Source organism: Nanorana parkeri, unplaced genomic scaffold (assembly GCF_000935625.1).
Source record: "Nanorana parkeri isolate BGI_ZX_2015 unplaced genomic scaffold, ASM93562v1 scaffold371, whole genome shotgun sequence".
Lineage (NCBI taxonomy): Eukaryota > Metazoa > Chordata > Amphibia > Anura > Dicroglossidae > Nanorana > Nanorana parkeri.
Window position 1 is genome coordinate 1,082,199 of NW_017306639.1, and position 20,718 is coordinate 1,102,916.

Sequence of the window (20,718 nt, forward strand, 5' to 3'; positions counted from 1 at the left end):
CTACAAGATCAACTTAATTTCCTGATACAGCCATGTGTGTGACTGAGGGGGATATGATCACCTATAGTTGTCCTTAATGATGGCCAGCATGATTCAACCCACTTCCTGTGAGCCCATGCCGTCATGGACACGCCCCCCTCCAGGGGGACATCATTACACCAGCCTCAGCTCACAGCTCTACTGCAATGGGCGGCGGTGCTTACGCCTCCCGACTTGAGAACTTGATGAAGAGGAGTGCATAGGTGAAGATGAGAAGCGGAGCGCGCAGCATGAAAAAGAGGGCGTGGCCACAGTGTGTTGGAAATTGGGCGTGGCTTCATTGTGCTGGAAATTGGGTGTGGCTTAAAGAAGAAATATGATTAAGAAGATTAAAGATAAATGGTTGACTAGAGTCTGTGCTTGCTCGCTGTACACACCGCACAGGCATTTCACACCCCTTGTGCCCCCAAAACACTCCTTCATTACGGACCCACAAGTCTCCCAGACACACATAAACCTCCGGACAAAGGATCAGATTTATCAAATGAAACCTTTCCATGACATCAAACTAAACAGCTGGGGACTACAGAGCAACCAGCAACTACTGATACAATAAACACTTTGGTTGGGAGTATGTAGTGTGCAATACAGTACACAGGGTGCAGTGGTCAGGACTATATAACATACAACATAGTGTATAGGGTGCAGTGGTCAGGACTATATAACATACAACATAGTGTATAGGGTGCAGTGGTCAGGACTATGTAACATACAACATAGTGTATAGGGTGCAGTGGTCAGGACTATGTAACATACAACATAGTGTATAGGGTGCAGTGGTCAGGACTATGAAACATACAACATAGTGTATAGGGTGCAGTGGTCAGGACTATGAAACATACAACCTCGGAGGGCTCAGTCAGATATACAGATTTTCCTATGTCGGTATATTTTGCCTGCGGTGGGAAAAGTCCCAAAAAACATGACAACTCCGGTAACCTAAGAGTTAATCGTTGGTCTATGAAAGGAAAACTGTATCTGTAATGTGAGCAGAGGGGGACACTGATAGCCACAGTCACATACCCGGTGCAGAGGAATGACAGCACATGATCACTTCCCGGGTGAAAGGGTCAACACGCAACCCAGAGCCATAATATTGGGGATGACACATGGCCGGACAAGTGTTCACACGGCAAGAACGATACAACAGACCTCCGAAAATACACAAACATATATTCTATACATGCGATCGGCTCCGCTGCCCCAACCGCCCTTCCTTATATACACATATATATTCTATTTTCAGACGGGAGCCACGCAGCCTAAAATAAAGTTATACAGGACACGCACACATGTACAAAACGATTCATCCGCCATGTAAATCTGGCTTATTGGTAACATTTACAGACTTTCAATGAACAAAACCAACAACAGCAATTCAAATAAGTCAACACGACGAATGTTTCCCGAAATTCAACTGAAAATGCAACTTTTAATGACTTCTGCAGTCTCAAAAGTATTCACCCCCCTGAAGAGAATCTACATAAGAGCACAAAGGTGAGATTTTTGAGAAAGGAAGTTGGGAAGAACCCTCGGGGGACTGCAAAAGACCCGCAGCAAGGCTTGGTGGCCCCAGGTAATGAGGTTTCACTTTGCACAGTAAGGTCCCCATGCCAGAACTCCAAGACGTCACCACTACTGACCCAAAAGCCCAACAAAAGTCGCCTCCGATATGCTCAGTATCATATAAGTAAGTCACAGAGGGTTTGGGTTTCCGTTCTGTGGAGCGATGAAACAAAACTGGAACTTTTCAGCCCCATGGATCAGCAGCCTGTCTGGAAGAAGAATGAAGTCTACGCTGAAAAGAAGAGCTTGTGCCTACAGCTAAGCATGGTGGTGGCTCGGTGATGCTCTGGGGCTGCTTTGCATCCTCTGGAAACCCACAATGTGTGGAAGGCAAGATGGATCCATTGAAGTATCAGGAGATCCATGAAGGATCCATGAAGAGGAGATCCTAAGAGAAAACTTCATGCTGCCTGTGAGGAAGCTGAAGCTTGGGCGTCATTGGATCTTCAACAGGACAATGATCCCAAATCCCACCAAGGCTTGGCGGCAGAAGAAGTCCTGGAAGGTCCTACAGTGGCCATCACAATCACCTGACTCGAATCCCATAGAAAATCTCTGGTGGGATCTGAAGAAGGTGGTTGCAGCACATAAACCCAAGAATATCAGTGAACTGGAGGCCATTGCTCATGAGGAACGGGCCAAGATCCCCCAGGAACGCTCCCAGAACGTTGTCACTGGCTATGGATCTCATTTGCAACAACAAAAAGAGGCTCCACGAGGTACTAGAGATGCTTCCGTGAAGGGGCTGAATAATTCTGGAGACTGCAGAAGTCATTCAAAGTTATATTTCGCGGAAACCACTTGAAACATTTGTTGTGTTGACCTATTTCAATGCCTTTTGTTTGATTTGTTTAATGGAAACAACCGAAAGTCTGTACATTTTGCCAATAAACCGATTTGTAATGGGGGGGGGATCATTTTAATTACAACTGTATAGAAAAATGGTGAGAAATAAAAACTGCAATACCCAAGGTGTACAGAAAGCACGCAGGTTAGCTTCGGGGGGTTTTTTGTGTTTCTTTTAGAAATCCACATACTTGCAAAACAGCAGAAGAGGGGAGATCTCCCTCTGACCGGCAGTGCCGAGGGAGCATGGAACCGCCTTTCTTTCCAATCAGGAAGCAGGGAGGTGGGTTATGACCCGCCTCCCACCATCCTGATTGGTAAGAAAGCCAGGCTGCTTAGCAACACGTGAAGCCGGCTTTCTAGCCAATCAGGAAGCCGGGCGGCACAAAATGACTTGAAACAAGTGAAGCCGGCTTCCTAGCCAATCAGGAGGCGGATGACGTGCCGCCCAGCTTTCGGATTGGCTAGGAAGACGACTTCACTTGTTGTTAGGCAGCCTTGATTCCTGACCAATCAGGAAGCCAGACGGCACGTCAAGACTTGCGTCCTGGCTTCCTGATTGGTCAGGAAGCCAGGCAGCCTCTGAAGCCGGTGTTCTTTCCCTAGAATGCCGGCTTTACAGGCAATCAGGAAGCCGGGCGATGGGTCATGATCCGCCGCCCGACTTCCTGATAATGGAGGCACACGGCACTGGTACTCGCCGGAAAAAAAAATATCGGTACTCGTACTTGATACCGAAAAAACTCAGCACTATAGAACATCTCCCTTCTCATCTCTAAAACCTAGGTCAGTGATGGCGAACCTTGGCACTCCAGCTGTTTTGGAACTACAAGTCCCATGAGGCATTGCAAGGCTCTGACAGCCACAGACATAACTCCCAGAGGCAGATGCATCTTGGGATTTGTAGTTTTGGCACAGCTGGAGTACCAAGGTTCGCCACCACTGACCTAGGTGGTAGATACTCTGTAGTTCACAGAGATAGCTGGTAACAATGTAACCGATAAAAATGCAGCACAGGAAGTTATCAGCTCACTGGATTTCTGGCAGGATCAACAGGGATTTGTCTGCACTTATTGAACAGATCGAGCAAAAAACTTTCAACGGGATACCTAACAGACAAAAAGGGAGCCGTTCATGTTGGGGTGTACATACACTTTAAAGATGGTCTCCGGTGATTGATATTCCATCCGGTGCAAATTAAAATTGATTTCCTAACAACCTGATTAAAAAAAAGGGAGGAAAGGGGAGTGAGTCTTATAATCAGACTGTATTATGTATATGTGGTGACATATACATGTGTGACAGGAAGAGCTCCCCCCCCCCCCCCGGGGCTATGAATACAGACCCTTTCCCTTTTCAAACAAAAACAGGTGCAAGGGCCCCATTTGTCTCCTGGAGCCCGTCCAGAAGAGGCGTCCCAGAATTCCCTTCCCGGGGGTTGGGTTCAGAAACTTGTTCACCTGTAAATGCTGAGCATGTCAACGGAAACTCAATACCGTCAAATACGCTCGGTGACGAGGCCGGCGCTGGGACGGGGGCCAAATATGTGAACTTTCACCGACGTCAACCCACCAACACCACCACCACTACGAGCAGGAACAGCCGAGCCTTGTTACTGAGCTCAATTCTGCTGCACCCGGGCCAGATCGGAGAACTTAATGATTTATGGAGGAGGGTCGGGGTGTACTGCCTGCGGACAGACGGCCTAGTAATGACATTAACCCCACTGCCCCTTGCTGGGGCCACATTTGTACTATGAAGATGGGAGGTCCTCACCCCGGGAGGGGGGGGATCCAGTGACCTGCAGCCAAATAAAGACACCCAACAGCTGAAGGTGCCTGCAGGAGAACTCCCGGAGAAGGCCTCCTCATCTCCTTTCACCTTTTTATAAGATTGTTATTAAAGATGCACCGATACCGGTATTTCGGTATCGAGTAGATAAATGTAAGGTAATGCACTTTGGAGTTAAAAATAGGCAAATGGACTATATACTTATGGGGGTGCCACTAGGGAAGTCAGAAACGGAGAAGGATTTGGGGGTCATTATAGACCGGAGCTCGCAGTGTCAGGCTGCTGTAAACAAAGCAAGCAGTCATGTTTTGTATTAAGCCCTCGTTCACACCAGAACGTTTTGTAGCGCGTTCTACGCTCGACGAACGCTCTACAAAACGCTCAAACATATAAATCCCATTGTATTCAATGGTCTCGTTTCCCACCTTGGCGTATTTCCGCCCGTCCCTAACGCGCTACAAAACGGCCCACGCCTGAAAAGGTACAGGTACTACTTTGTGCCGTTTTGTTGCGTGTTTCCATTGGGATACAGCCAAGTAGCCCTCGGAAACGCGCGTTTGTCGCGCGACTTTTTACCCGCGAATCGCGGTAAAAAAAATGCGTGACAGACGCGCATATGCAATACGCCTAGGTGTGAACGAGACCTTAGAAGGGAATGTATTGCAGGGACAAGTCTATAATTTTGCAACTTTACAGATCACTGGCTCGGCCTCATCTGGAGTATGCGGTCCAGTTCTGGTCACCAGTACTAAGAAAAGATGTCCTTGAGCTGGAAAAAGTCCAGAAGAGGGCAACAAAACTCATTAAGGGGTTCGAGGATCTGAACTATGAAACAAGGTTGTTAAAATTAAATATGTTCTCGTTGGAGGTTAGGAGATTAAGGGGGGACAAAGACCAGAGGGCACCAACAAAAATTGGTGGAAAAAAAATTTCGGCACACAGGGCGCAGGGGGTTCTTCACCTTTAGAGCGGTTAAGGTCTGGAACTCGCTGCCGCAGGAATTGATTTCAGCTAAGAGTGTGGAAGCATTCAAGAGACTCCTGGACGAGTTCCTCGGAGACCATAATATACAGGGGTACAGGTAACATACAGGGGGACAGGTACTCTTAGGAGCCAAATCACACATGTACTCATATACACGCACACACCTGCTCAAACATAAATGCATACACACAAAGGTTGGACTTGATGGACTAATGTCTTTATTCAACCTCAAATACTATGTAACTATGAGTACGAGTACCGATTTTTTTTCCCGTACTCGCCGATACCGAATAAAGAAACCGGGCGGCATGTAACGACTCGCCGCCCGGCTTCCTGATTAGCAGGGAAGACGCCCCCATGCTTCTCATCACTATGTGACAATCATGCATGGAGCCGGCTTTCTGGTCAATCAGGAAGCCAGGCGCCGTGTAATGACGCGGCGCTCAGCTTCCCGATTGGCCGGGAAGCCGGCACCATGCTCCCTCATCATGATGTGACCAGCGAGTATGAAACCAGCTTCACGGCCAATCAAAGCCTGGCGCCGCGTCATTACACAGCGCCTGGCTTCCTGATTGTCCAGCTTCCCTACCAATCAGGAAGCCGGGCAGCGAGTCATTACACAGCGCCTGGCTTCCTGATAGGTCGGGAAGTCGGCTCCGTGCTCCCTCGTCAACATCGGAGCATTTTGGCGAGTACGAGTACTCGCCCAAACACTCGGCATTGGCACCGATACCAATACTAGTATCGGTATATCCCTAACTGTTATGAGCATATCAACTGAGAGCTGCAACAACTAATCGACTAAGTCGATTAAAATCGATGATGGAAAATGCTGTCAACGTCTTTCATCATCGATCAGTCGGCTTTCGATTAGTTACCCCTGTTCCCGGCTCCACACACGCCGCACCTCCTCCCCGCCTCACTCAGCTCTGAGCTCTCTCCCGTCGCTGGCCGCCGCCGAGACGAGCACGTCGTTGCAGAGAGACTGCAGCATGGGGGAACGAAGATCTCGGGGAAGAAAGTAAAGTTGCTTGCAGGAAACACTGCCTGCACTTTTCCCCCACATGCTGTATAAATGTATTGCTGGGATAGTTATTGGTTGTATTCTGCGTGCATTGAGCCGCTGTATAATGTATTATTGCTGGCTGGGATTGGTTGGATTCCTCTATAGCTGATGGTGTATTGCGCTGAATATGTACCATCAGCTATAGAGGACTACAAATCCCAGCAATACATTATACACTGTATGTATAATGCATTGCCAGGATTAGGGATGCACCGATACTAGTATCGATATTGGTGCCAATTCCGAGTATTTGGGCGAGTACTCGTTCCAAATGCTCCGATGCCTAGCACGAGTACTTCCGGTATCAGGAAGCCGGGCAGCGTGTAATGACCGGGAAGCGGCTCCATGCTCTCTAGTCACTTGTGATGAGAGCGCATGGAGCCGACTTCCCGGCCAATCAGGAAGCCGGGCAGCGTGTAATGACGCGCTGCCCGGCTTCTTGATTGGTCGGGAAGCTGGCCAATCAGGACGAGGGAGCGTGAAGCCATCTTCCCGGCCAATCAGAAAGCAGGGCGTCGCTTCATTGCACGGCTTACTGATTGGCCGGCCAGACGGCTCCGGCTGGGTACCGAAGGAAGGCCGCGTTCTTGCTGGAGAGGCCCCCGGGGGTGACAGGCTGCACATACTAAAGGTAAGAGGGGGCTTTCTTGTTAATCGGGAAGCCGGGTGGCGAGTCATTACACGCCACCTGGCTTTCTGAATGGGACTTCCGATACTCGGTAATTGGTATCGGCGAGTACCGCAAAAAAATTACTCGGTACCAAAATACCGGTATCTTGGTACCGAAGCTACCGCCAGCTTCTATAGCTGGTGGTATTCTGCATGCATTGCGCCGCTGTATAACGTAATTTTGCTGGCTGGGATTTGTTGTATTTCTCTATAGCTGGTGGTATCTTATTTGTGCATCACTCGGCTGTAGATCCTCCAATCATCTCTGAATTGGTGCTGACACTGTCCTTCCTTCTGGAGGGGGGCTACTTGTGTTCCCCATGGTCCCTGTGTGTGTTGTAAAGTAGTCACCGCTCCAAGCTCGCTCCCGGGATGCACTACAATCTCAATACAAATTAGTATTCCATCACTCGAGCCCCTTTTTTTTTTAATTTTTATTATTTGTATCCGATTAATCGAACGTAATAATTGGCTAACTAATCGATTTTGAAAATAATAGTTAGCTGCAGCCCTATATAAACTTATTTCCGTGTATAAGAGTTTAGTCCCTTATAATATATCTGGAGAGCTGGGAGGCCACTCCCGAATATCAGAACATATCTGGATAGCGGTGATGTCACTCCTGTATAATATATCTCATATCTGGAGGGCTGTGAGGTCACTCCCGAATATCAGGCAGAAAACAGGAATCACCAGCACTCGGTAATATCGTTCCAACAAGTCCTTTTATTTGGACAAATCGTCACAATGAAGAAAGCCAACGTTTCGGGGCCACACAGGGTCCCTTCGTCGGGGCGAGAAGATGCGACTGCTGAAGAGCTGTGATGTCACTCCTGTATAATATATCTTATATCTTGAGAGCGGTGATATCACTCCCGAATATCAGAACATATCTGGGGAGCTGTGATGTCACTCCTGTATAATATATCTCATATCTGGAGAGCGGTGATGTCACTTCTACATAATACAGCTTACATCTGGTGTTGACACTCCTACTAGTAGGTGGTAGGTGCTGATAACTAGCTCAGGGAGGTAGGGTAACTGGAGGTGGTTGGTCCTTCTACTGGCAGGTGCAGCCGCTCCCCAGCCAGTGTTATCTGATCGGGTGTGACAATGTTCCCATTTATTGGGGGCCCTGTGTATAAGTAAATCCGCTGGGATTCTGGCTGTTAATCCGTTGATAACTGTATCCCTATATGAACCCACGCTTTGCCCTTGTAGGATATTTTTACTGCAGGGTAACACTGACCTCATCCAGAGCGCGGGCCTGAAATAACCTCTTCACCCCTCCTCTCTGGCCATACAGGGGCCGGCCCGCAGCCTAACAGACGGATTCATTCTGAACAACAATTTCATCTTTAAAGGGTTCTTATCACCCCATGTGTGGTGTGAGGTTTGTGTCTGGTGCCACAGTGACAAATCGAGCTCCTGATAACCCAATGGGTTTACTGGTCAAGGTCACAAAATATCCTTCAGGACAAGCAAGATGAAAGTAAACCAAAAAGAATGTGGATACCCGACCAATACAGCTACACTATATGGCCAAAAGTATGTTGATCCCCTCCGCATGATGGAGTTCAGATGTTTCCAGTGAAGGGTATTACTGATGTTACAGCATCGTAGACAACTGTGCTCTTCTAACCTCGTGGTAACAGTTTTCTGTTCCTTTATGACTGTCCCCTGTTTACAAAGCCAACTCCATAAAAGACATGGTGTTGGAGTTACTGCTCCCCTCTGTGGTGATTAATATGGAGTTGGCCTCCCTTTGCAGTTGTACCTTCCTCCATTCTTTTGGAAAGGTCTTCCACAAGACTTTGAAGTGTTTGCTGGAATTTGTGCTCATTTGTGAGGTCAAGTACTGATGTTTGGTGACTCACAATCTCCAATTCATCCCAAGATGTTCAGTAGGGTTGAGGTCAGGGCTCTGTGCAGGTCACTCGAGTTCCTCCACACCAAACTGGTAACATTATGTTTTTATGGAGCTGGCTTTGAACACAGGAGACAGTCATGGCGGAACAGAGAAGGGCCTTCACCATACTGGTCACACCATGTCTTTATGGAGCTGGCTTTCTACACAGGGGACAGTCATGGTGGAACAGAAAAGCGTCTTCCCCAAATTGTAACCACAAGGCTGGAAGAGCCCAATTGTCTACAATGTCTTTGTGTGCAGCAGAATTAACAAAACCCTTCACTGGAGACACTGATTAATTATTTGGTTTTGAAATGAGATGTCCAACAAGCTGCTGCTCACACGGTGTGTTTCCAGGCGTTGTCTTAAAGCCGACCTTCACCCATATCTTTAAAACGACAACAAGCACACCTTTAGAAATGTTTAGTGATGCCAACCTACACACACACACACACACACACACACACACACTTCTAGATCATTGCAGGATTTGTATTATTTGCATTCCTTGTTTCTCTTTTCTTTCCTAGTCTTCTGGCAGTGGCCATGTTTACTGAGGGCAGATTACTAGCTCTCCTTTTACTTCCTGGAACTCTGGCACATGTGACTAGACATGTGACTAGGACATCATCTCAGGGGAGGAAAACCCCATTCTCTGAGATCTCGTGAGATTACAGATGAGATTTCCCAGCAATGCTCTGCTGATGTCACCTTCCCAGGATGCAGGTAGATGTAGAGTCCTTCCGCACTCCTCACAACGTTCCCAGCCTATGCAAAAGATGGTGCTCGCAGTGATGGCCACGGATTGCGCCGTGCAGACACAAGATAGAAGACAGAAATCACCAGCACTCAATGATATCGTTCAATATGTCCATTTATTGGACAAATCGTCACAGTGAAAGAAGCCAAACGTTTCGGGGCTACACAGGGACCCTTCATCAGGGGAAAAAAATATGACCAAAAGATGTGTGGTCACATCATTTCGCCCTGATGAAGGGACTAGGAGTTGGTTCCCTTCCGGGGCCCATTCGGAATAACATAAAGGAATCAGTCTACCGATACTAGTATACCCGTACGCACCCAAATGCTTCGATGCCTTACCGATACCCAAACATCCAGTCAGAGGGAGATTTCCTCTGATCAGCAATGCTTAGAGGGAACATGGAGACGGCTTCCCGGCCAATCAGGAATCATTGGCAAATCATTACCCGCCGCCCGGCTTCCTGATTGGCCAGGAAGCCGGCTCCATGCTGTTTGGTCGGCTTACCAGCCATTCAACATCGAGACTGCCAAACAGCCAGCTTAATGCGGATTGGCTGGGAAGCCAGTTTATCAGCATCTAGCCAGCCGGCTTCCCAGCCAATCAGCATCTAGCCAGCCGGCTTCCCGGCCAATGTGACCAAAAGATGTGTGGTCACATCGTTTCGCCCTGATGAAGGGACCCTGTGCGGCCCCGAAACGTTGGCTTTTTTCACTGTGACGATTTCTCCAATAAATGGACAGCTTGAATTATATCATTGAGTGCTGGTGATCTCTGTCTTCTACCTTCCCAGGATGCAACGCTTTGGCACATTACATCATTTGTGCCAGAAGTGGACCAGGAAGTAGATGAACGCTATGAATGTAAGATGATTATAAATAAGCATGTAGAGATACATGCTGCTGAGTGAACGGGGATGAAGGTCCGCTTTAATTGAAGTGATGTACAAGCCCTGCTACAAACTCCATCTACAGCCAGTAATAAAAGTCTTGACCTCAGGGATGAAATGAACTTTATTTAATGTTACAAATCAACAAAAGAACACCTAAGCCACCATGCACAGATTCCCGTCCTCAGTAACAAGGTCTCCTCTGCTGGCCCAGCTAATGGATTACCTCCGATCTATCAGCGGGCCGTGGAAGCAGATGATTCATTTATGCCGTCCTCCCAGGTTTTTATAAACCGGCCTGACTGCGATCATTAGTAATTCAATTTTCTCTTTTTATTAGCCCGCGCTTATCTGCCGGGCTTTGCCGGCGAGAGCCTGACCTCTCCTCACACGGGTAAATGTTTCAAATCTTCTCCCTGATTAATTTTGCCAGTTAAAGTGGAGCCTTTTAAAAGAAGAAGGAGCAAGAATGGGAAGGCTGATAGGCCTCGGCAGCGTATAAAGTTTAATGTTGATTGTGATGGAATTTCTAATGGCGAGGGAATTGATTGAAGGCGGCAATTACACGGCGATAGTAACTCAAGCAAAATGGCCGGCAGATCCTTCCCCCGGCTGCCGCGTTTTGGTTATTTAAAACAATCCAATTTGCAAGGATAATTATATATTAGTGTTTTATCTGCCCTAAGGAATGAACACAGGGTGTGTTTTTCGGGCTATTTTTTTCCGCTTTGATACGGGGACCCTGCATTAGCGGCTTATTGCTGCAAATTACTTGATATCTGCTTTCCTTCACATAAAGAGGAAATTGGGCAATTCATTACAGGCGAGAGGTGGACAAGGTGGCGCGAGAGCCTGGCACAAGGCTGCCCTCTGCTGGGCACTTCCTGCAAAAGAGCAACCTGGACAATTGCTGGATTACCTGATTCTTCGTATTTCTACAAGCTTTAAAAAGCTACGATAATCATCAAATATAAGATGTAAAATGTTACACCAACGCGGCGGCCATTATATATCGGACTACGCTGGAAAAAATGAGCAGCTTCGTTGGTGTGTAATTGTTCCGACTGACATTCAGAAGATGTCAACACAAACATAACGAGATTGAAGAAAGACGTGTCTGGTCCATTAGGTTCTCATAGACTGGGCAGTTTCCATTCACCCTCCCCCCCCCACCTCCTTCCCGTGGCCAGCATTGGCTTCAAAAAAAAAGAAAAAAATAGGATTTTTGTAGTCCAAATATGTGGCGTCCACTGGGGTACAAAGGAAGTCTGAAACCTTGGCTTATACAGCTGCATACAGGAGGACTGGACATTGGCAAACATAAAAACGTAGGCCAGCCAGTGTTTCACCCCTCCTAATACCAGCAAGCCTCAGTTTTGTAGCAAAGCAGTACAGAGAGCACGATCATCAACACCGAGTGGCGGGACCTGTGCTCCTCAATGGACTCCAAGAGGAGGATTTTACAGTTAGTTTGAAATTCTATTTTCTTTCTTGCCCATTGAGGGACACACGAGGTCCAAAAGCTTGGGGATGTCCAAAAGCAGCCCAACTGGAGGGTAGGCAACAGCAAACAATCGCTAACAGGCCCAACCTAAGCCACCGGTAACTGGGGACTACCTGCAGCATGAAGAGCTGTCTGAAGGATGTTACAATAGAAGCCGGCATGAGATGAGACAGAAACATCCACCTGGAGCCCAAGTACAGTAGACCAGCAGCCTTACAAATCTGGGAAACAGTTGGTTGATGCCAAAAAGACCCAATTACAGAGCTAGTGAAGTGATCCTCAACAGGAAAGGGGGAGACTAGGCATCTGGGTGCACTTCCAGGGCCCATTCGGAATAACATAAAGGAATCAGTCTTTCTAGGGATGCACCGATACTCGTACTCCAAATGCTCCAATACCTTCCCCAATACAGGAACTTTCAGGCAGAGGGAGATTTCCTCTAACCGGCAGTGCTGCAAGGGAACATGGAGCCGGCTTCCCAGCCAATCAGGAAGCCGGGCGGCGGGTAATGACTCGCCACCCAGCTTCCTGATTGGCTGGGAAGCCGGCTTTATGCCGTTTGGCTGGCTTCCCAGACAATCAACTTCAAGCCTGCCAAACAGCCAGCTCAATGCTGATTGGCTGAGAAGCCAGCTTCTGGCTAATCAGCATCTAGCCAGCCGACTTCTTGGCCAATCAGGAAGGCGGGCGGTGAGTAATGACCCGCCTCCCAGCTTCCCGGCCAATCAACATCGGGCCGGCCAAACAGCCAGCTCGATGCCGATTGGCTAGGAAGCCAGCTTCCCGACCAACCAGCATGGAGTCGGCTTCCCAGGCAAATCAAGAAGCCAGGTGGTGGGTAATGACAGGCCTCCCGGCTTCCTGATTGCCTGGGAAACCGGCTCCATGCTGAAGGAAGTAGTGGTATTGGTACTCGGTGTCAGCGTGTACCGAAAGATAAATATCGGTAATCGTACTCTATACTGAAAGTCTTTCTGAAAGAGGCAGTGGCTAAGAGATAGACTCACACAGCCCAAACCATATCCAGACAATGGAGGGAAATTTCTTTTTGGCAAACTGGAATCGGACAGAGGGACTGGAGAACAATGTACTGGTTGAAGTGAGAGGCAGACTCTACCTTAGACAGGAAATGAAGGCCTGAGTTGCAGCACTACCTTGTCCCTACGCTAGACCAAAAAGAGTTCTTTGCAAGATAATGCTTCCAGTTTACACATTGGCCTTGTAAACAAAGCTTCCTTGTGGGTGGAAGCAAAGAGAGGAATGTCTCTAATGGGTTCAAACTGCAGTATCTGAAGCAAAAAGAGAACCAGACTCAGGTTCCACATATAGTCAAAGGGAAATGGATGGGGGAGGACCACATCGGAGACCCCCTGCGCAAAGTTCTTAAATAGTAAGAGAACAATGGTCTCAGAAACAGAATGAAACAGAAAACAGAATGGAAAGAGCAGAGACTTGACCTTTGATGGTGCTGAGAGTCAAATGCTGGTCTAGACCCAACTGCAAGAAGAGGATTCGTCCCACAGAGAATCTCCAGGGGTGAGAGCCTCTAGACTCATACCTGGTGAAATAAACCTTCCACTTGATGATAAACCTTGCAAGAAATAGACTTCCTACCATAGGAATTACAGACTTAGAGATGTCTTTGTCCCTTAGAACCTGGGCTTCACCAGCTACGACCTTCAAAGCCACGGACTGAGAAGCAGGATGGCAAACCAGCCCTTATGGCAGTAGATCAGGATGGTCTGGCAAGTTCTATGGTGCTAGAGGTCTTACCAGGTTGGCAAACCACATCCACCCGGGTCAATCCAGTGCAATGAGGATTAATAGAACACTTTGCATATCAATCCTGCAAAGCAGCCAAAGAACAGGTTTTACTAGAGGGAAGGCATAGATCTGGGTGTACTGATCCCACAGAGCCACCAGAAGCTTCAGGACATTTATCGAGAGATGACATTCCTCTAACAACCAAGTCCCCTACGCCAACACATTCCCCGGATTACCCCCTGCCCAATAGCATGCATTCTGAGAATCATTCAAGAGATGAGAAGAAATAATTTTCCCCAATTCCAGAACCGGATTCCTGAGCCAACAAGTCAGGGATAAGCTTGTCTTTGGTGTCAACTGAATTGGCCTGGCCAGAGACAGGATCCATATAACAGACAAAGCATTGCATTGCAGGAGTGCAGGTCTGGAGTGAAATTTGGTATAGGGAACTGTCTAGAAGAAGGCCATCATCAGCCCCAATATACTCATGTAAAAGCAGAGAGCTGGATAGTTTCTGCACTGAAGAGTTTGCAAGAGATAGGACCAGACACAGGTACTCCAAGTGATCAGTCAGTTTGAGGGACATTTTCTATAGGTTCGGGATTCACCTGAACCTTTGTAACATCTGAAAATTCAGGGACACGTCTGACAGAGCCCTCGCCAACTGTTCCTTCAACAGGAGGCCGTCCAAGAATCCAACAACAGGAGGAAGCACAACAGTTCCTCTGGAACTCTTTAACCCAACCTGTCTGTCTCCCACTCTGACTGCCTTTAGGCATTCCCCAAAGACTCATCTCTTCAGGGAAGCCGATCCCACCTCAACCTAACCACTGAACCATCATGCTCCCAAACAATTCATCCCCACACAGCTATCTCTTCACGTATCACTTGCCCCTCCCTTTTAGATTGTAAGTGCTCAGGGGCAGTGCCCTCCTTACCATCTTGTCTTGAATTGTAACGTCTTCCTTATATTGTACAGCGCTGTGCAAACTGTTGGTGCTATATAAATCCTGTATAATAATTTAAATAATAATAAACAGGGCCAGCACTGGAGAGTACCCGAGGTGCCAATGAGAGGCTGAATGGTGAACTGGTAGCACAGACAGCAGCAAACGGCAAACCTCAGAAAACGTTGGTGGGTTGGAAAGGTCCTTGAAAGTAAAGAATCTCTTTTGTCTACAGAACCCAAAAACGTTTCCCTGATGAAGAGGTGCGATGCCAAATCCTGTGCATTCCACCCAGAGAGTGACAACATTTGGGAGACCTCTTCCCCCCTTTGTACTGTCACATTGTAATACACACAAGAAAAAAAATGTGTTTGCGCAAATGATTAGCATTCCAATAACTGAACAAACATGATCCTGACAGCGACATTCTCACAGGTTTGCAATTATTAAAATTTTGAATTACATCACATTCACTTATCTAAGTGCCATTTCTGCCATGATAGCCCATGCTATCCATATCACACCCGGGGGTGGGGGGTTGGGGGGTGCTTGAAAGCAAACTTTGCACATTAAAAAAGCTTCTGTATATAATATTTCATTTAAACTTAAAGTGATATTAAAGGCAAAAAATGTTTTCCCTCCCCCCCATGTAAATGTCAGCACTTACATTAAATGGTGTCTCTTTTTCCGATCTTCCTCTTCTTTCCCCATGTTTTCATCTGTCCCTCCAGCGGTGTGACGTCACTCCGATCCAGCGCTGACTCCTCTGTCCCTCCGATCCAGCGCTGACTGCTCTGTCCCTCCCATCCAGCGCTGACTCCTCTGTCCCACCGATCCAGCGCTGACTCCTCTGTCCCTCCGATCCAGCGCTGACTCCTCTGTCCTTCCGATCCAGCGCTGACTCCTCTGTCCCTCCGATCCAGCGCTGACTCCTCTGTCCCTCCGATCCAGCGCTGACTCCTCTGTCCCTCCGATCCAGCGCTGACTCCTCTGTCCCTCCGATCCAGCGCTGACTCCTCTGTCCCTCCGATCCAGCGCTGACTCCTCTGTCCCTCCGATCCAGCGCTGACTCCTCTGTCCCTCCGATCCAGCGCTGACTCCTCTGTCCCTCCCATCCAGCGCTGACTCCTCTGTCCCTCCGATCCAGCGCTGACTCCTCTGTCCCTCCGATCCAGCGCTGACTCCTCTGTCCCTCCCATCCAGCGCTGACTCCTCTGTCCCTCCGATCCAGCGCTGACTCCTCTGTCCCTCCGATCCAGCGCTGACTCCTCTGTCCCTCCCATCCAGCGCTGACTCCTCTGTCCCTCCCATCCAGCGCTGACTCCTCTGTCTCTCCCATCCAGCGCTGACTGCTCTGTCTCTCCGATCCAGCGTTGTCTGCAGGCGGGTGCATGCGTCCATAGACTTACCTTGCGTCTCTGCTCGTCTCCCGGCCGAGAATCGGAACTGCGCTTGCGCCCGCCCCAAGATCCTTTGCGCCCGTACCAGCAGTTCCTGATTCTCGGCGCGGGATCGAGCGGCGATAACGAGGTAAGTTTAAAATGATTTTAAGCGTTTTTTTTTTTTTTTTTTTACACTTCTTGCCTATATACACTGCTTGCTAGCAGTAGATATAAGCAAAAAAACCGGAGGGTTTAGAACCCCTTTAAAGCTGAAGTATAATTCACACATAATACCTTCCCTTGCACCCCCCTTCAGCTGATCAACAATTACAATTTTCCAATCAAATCATTATGGTATGAAAATCGTTTCAGTAAAGTGTTGCATGACAGAATAAACATCAAAGTACCGCAGCACTGAATACTGAAAAATGGCCTGGCCAGGAAGGGGGTGAAACACTATGGCCTTTAAGTGGTTAAAGAAATACTTCTTCTAAGATCACGCTGAAAGTCTTTGCTCTGTCACATCAACATGTCTCATAACAGCGAAACGCACAATTATGCATCATTGGCTCTCTACGCAACCACCATCCTCTCAACACGTTAAAACGGCACCGACATCGCTGATGTGGAAAGAGAGACTTGAGGCCACTCTAGACCCTGATCGCTACGCCGCCAACTTCTTCCGGAAATTGCAACCTTTTATATTACATCATTACACAGGGACGGAGCTATATGCTCTGGTTTATCCGTCCAAACTCACGAAGTGGTACCTTGAGAAAAGACTAGACAAAACCCTAGGACAGATGGAACTACCGGAGGACTATACTCCTGGTTAGCTAAGGTAAAGATAAGCTTAACCACCATACGGAGCTATGCTGATAGGAATGTGTCAAAACATGGAAATTCCCTGTTGTACTAGTTACATAGTTACATAGTATTTGAGGTTGAATAAAGACATTAGTCCATCAAGTCCAACCTATTAGGATCTCATTCTAGGAGTACCCGTACCCCTGTATATTACCTGTACCCCTGTATATTACGGTCCCTTAAGAAATCGTCCAAAAGTTTCTTGAACAATTCCACATTATTTGCTGAAATCACCGCCTGTGGCAGTGAGTTCCAGACCCTAACTGATCTTACTGTGAAGAACCCCTTTCGCCCCTTGTGCTGGAATTTTTTTTTCCACCAATTTTAGGTGGTGGCCTCTAGTTTTTGTAATGGAGTTAATTTTAAACAGTTTATCGCTAATGTTGCTACCACCATTAAACATTTTGTACATGGAAATCATATCCCCCCTTAATCTCCTCACCTCTAATGTGAACATGTTTAAATTTAGTAGCCTCGTCTCGTAGCTCTGGTCCTCCATACCCCTAATTAGTTTGGTTGCCCTTCGCTGGACTTTTTCCAACTCAAGGACATCTTTTCTTAGTACTGGTGACCAGAACTGGACCGCGTACTCCAGATGAGGTCGAACCAATGATCTATAAAGTGGCAAAATTATAGACTTGTCCCTGCAATACATCCCCTTTTTAATACAGGACAAGACCCTGCTAGCTTTGTTTACAGCAGCCTGGCACTGCAAACTACCTTTCAGTTTGTGGTCTACAATGACCCCCAAATCCTTCTCCATTTCTGACTTCCCCAGCGGCATACCCATAATTGTATAACCCATTTGTTTATTTTTAATTCCAAAGTGCATTACTTTGCATTTATCGACATTAAACCTCATCTGCCACATTAATGCCCCTCCCCCTATTTTATCCAGGTCCTCCTGTAATGTTATATGTTGTACTATCTTGCGGTTATGCATTTTAACATGCCATTTTATTTTTCATCTTTCTCTCAGCAAGTGACATGAATATTTGATTTCCTTTTTGTCATTGTGATGTTTATTGGAAAATGAATAAAATGTTTTAAATAAAAAAAAAAAAACATGTCTCATAACTTTCATTTCATGAAAACATAACCCCGGCATCCCTTTAAATCCCTGTACCTCCCTGATGGCTACTGGGAGCTGTAGGCTTTAGCTGTGCAATCTGCTGATCATTTTAATGATGACACTCCATCATAGACCACACAGATTGCACAGCTGCGGTCTGCACCACCCAGCAGCCCGCAGGGACGCACGTCTAAAGGGATGCTGGGGTGACAGGGAAGTGTCCTGCCATACTATGCTGGGGAAGAACAGTACAATGACAGACACCGGCCCTAAAGATCACACTCGCATGACGAGCAGCAAAACGTATTATTGTTAGAGAAAGATAACAGCTGTGAGAGGCGGCCCAGGGACAGTACGGATCAGTTAAAACAGAGTTAAACCATTGCTCATCTCCGCTCTCAACAGAACCTTTAAGGCCTCAAATACTGGTGTCATAGCTGATCACATGTGCAGCATCTTGGCAACTGCACATCCAAATGGGGGCTAAGACGGCGCCATCTTTGGTTGAAAAGCATAGGAGCAGTCCGTACCGCATTGAGTAGCACCATCCCTGCACCCTGTGATTGGGCAATGGAAGGAGAAGCAGCAGACTGATTACTTCATCTCTTTGTCACTCTGTTTTCTCCTCCTAACAGCATGTAAACTGTTAGAACATAATCACTGCAGCACAACTGACTGCCTCCTTATGCTGCTTCTTCCTCCCCCAGTCTGAGCTCTGCACCACAGGGATTGCATTAGGCTGATAACAGGTCAAATTCAGGTACCTGCATTCAAAATAATCATTTACAAACACAAAAGATGCGATTTCATGCCTTTGAGATCTACAGTATCTGAAATGCAGCTCATTCCTGGGCAATATCTGTATGTCCTACATTGAATGATGAGCAGCAGCAGCATTCTCATCTTGTGCTCCAAACAAGTCTGCTTTCAGGCTCATTGCCTGTCTAATTCCTTGTCAAGGGGACCTCCCTGTACGCAATACCCTCAACAACCCCAAGAAGATTCGTCAGTGATCCTCAGGGCCATCCTCCTAATGAGGCAGCCTGAGCCGTTTGCCTCAGGCGTCATCTTATTGGAGGGCAGCCACAGCGTCCCAAGTTGCTAAGAGATTCCCGCCCCGCTCACTGATGTCACCGTTTTCCAGGAGCGGAGCAGGGCCCTCTGCCTGGTATCCCGCCGAGCTCCTGGCAACCAGTGATTTTAGAGAGCTAGGCAGGATGCCATAGAGAGCCACTGACGATGTAGTCCGGCTTCCGTCACCCCTTCCCTGAACACAAATCAGCGGTGAACTTTTCTGCCAGCAACCCCCCCTCCCCCGACATTTGGACGACATCACCTCAGGCAGCAAAGAACTTCCGGACAGCCCTGTTGACCTAGCTGACGTCACTGAGTTAATGACAACAGCACAGTGGCAGGTCTTTTACAAATGACTTACTCATACCTCCTGGCCTATAATTATCTCTGTCGTTATCTCTGTCCAGCTCCGCTCACTGCTGCTCGGCTCCACCCAACCCCAGTACTCTGAAAACACCATCACCACCCCAATCTCATCCATCACAATTGAAAAAGTCCAATTGCATCATGGGGCGTATAGATAACTCAGGCTCACTGAAGATCCTGAGGATGAGACATTGGGCGCCTCAATGATCCCTACTCCCAGGAGACATCATCTGCACAGCACCGTCATAGCATGACCACTTCACCAAAAGGAGAACAATTGTGATAAGATTTATACACGTTTGGCTTTTGGTTGGGGAAGGGATGTCATGCCAGAGATGAGCTTTACATGAGAGCACAGGTAGAGACTACAGCACACCGCCCCTTTATAACATATTATTATCCTACCTTCCCGGACTCCGGGGGACTGTGGCCTGGTGGGGGGAAGTCTTCTCAGGCGGTGTTTGGAGAGATGTACCAGCCCACGCGGGGAACTTTTTTTCACAGTCACCGGGGACTTTACCCGGGGCAAGCTCTTCCTGCGCAGGACGTAGCGACTCTTCACAGTCAGAGGAGGTAGAGGGGGGGCCTTCTTCTCTACAGGAGACCTAGAAATACGAGGAGATGAATATAGATGGGTGCAGAAACACATCAGTACAATCACTTCCAACTTAGATATCACAGCACTGACTTGGGATGGATTCTCCCACCAGTGAGGCCCAAGGCAACCCTGGGACAGGAAGTCACAGAGGCCTAGGCAACCCTAGGACAGGAAGTCACAGAGGCCTAGGCAACCCTAGGACAGGAAGTCACAGAGGCCTAAGGCAACCTTAGGACAGGAAGTCACAGAGGCCTAGACAACCCTAGGACAGGAAGTCACAGAGGCCTAGGCAACCCTAGGACAGGAAGTCACAGAGGCCTAAGGCAACCCTAGGACAGGAAGTCACAGAGGCCTAAGGCAACCCTAGGACAGGAAGTCACAGAGGCCTAAGGCAACCCTAGGACAGGAAGTCACAGAGGCCTAGGCAACCCTCGGACAGGAAGTCACAGAGGCCTAAGGCAACCCTAGGACAGGAAGTCACAGAGGCCCAGGCAACCCTAGGACAGGAAGTCACAGAGGCCAAAGGCAACCTTAGGACAGGAAGTCACAGAGGCCTAAGGCAACCCTAGGACAGGAAGTCACAGAGGCCTAAGGCAACCTTAGGACAGGAAGTCACAGAGGCCTA

General features: G+C 47.9%; 1 protein-coding gene across 1 annotated transcript in view; it reads right to left on the reverse strand.

The window, feature by feature from the left end:
• ZC3H3 (zinc finger CCCH-type containing 3) overlaps positions 1–20,718 on the reverse strand; it is a 132,221-nt gene that overhangs the window by 104,895 nt on the left and 6,608 nt on the right. Inside the window, exon 3 of the mRNA XM_018558960.1 lies at positions 19,921–20,100. Coding sequence (XP_018414462.1) covers positions 19,921–20,100 — 180 coding nt within the window. The remainder of the gene's footprint in view (positions 1–19,920; positions 20,101–20,718) is intronic.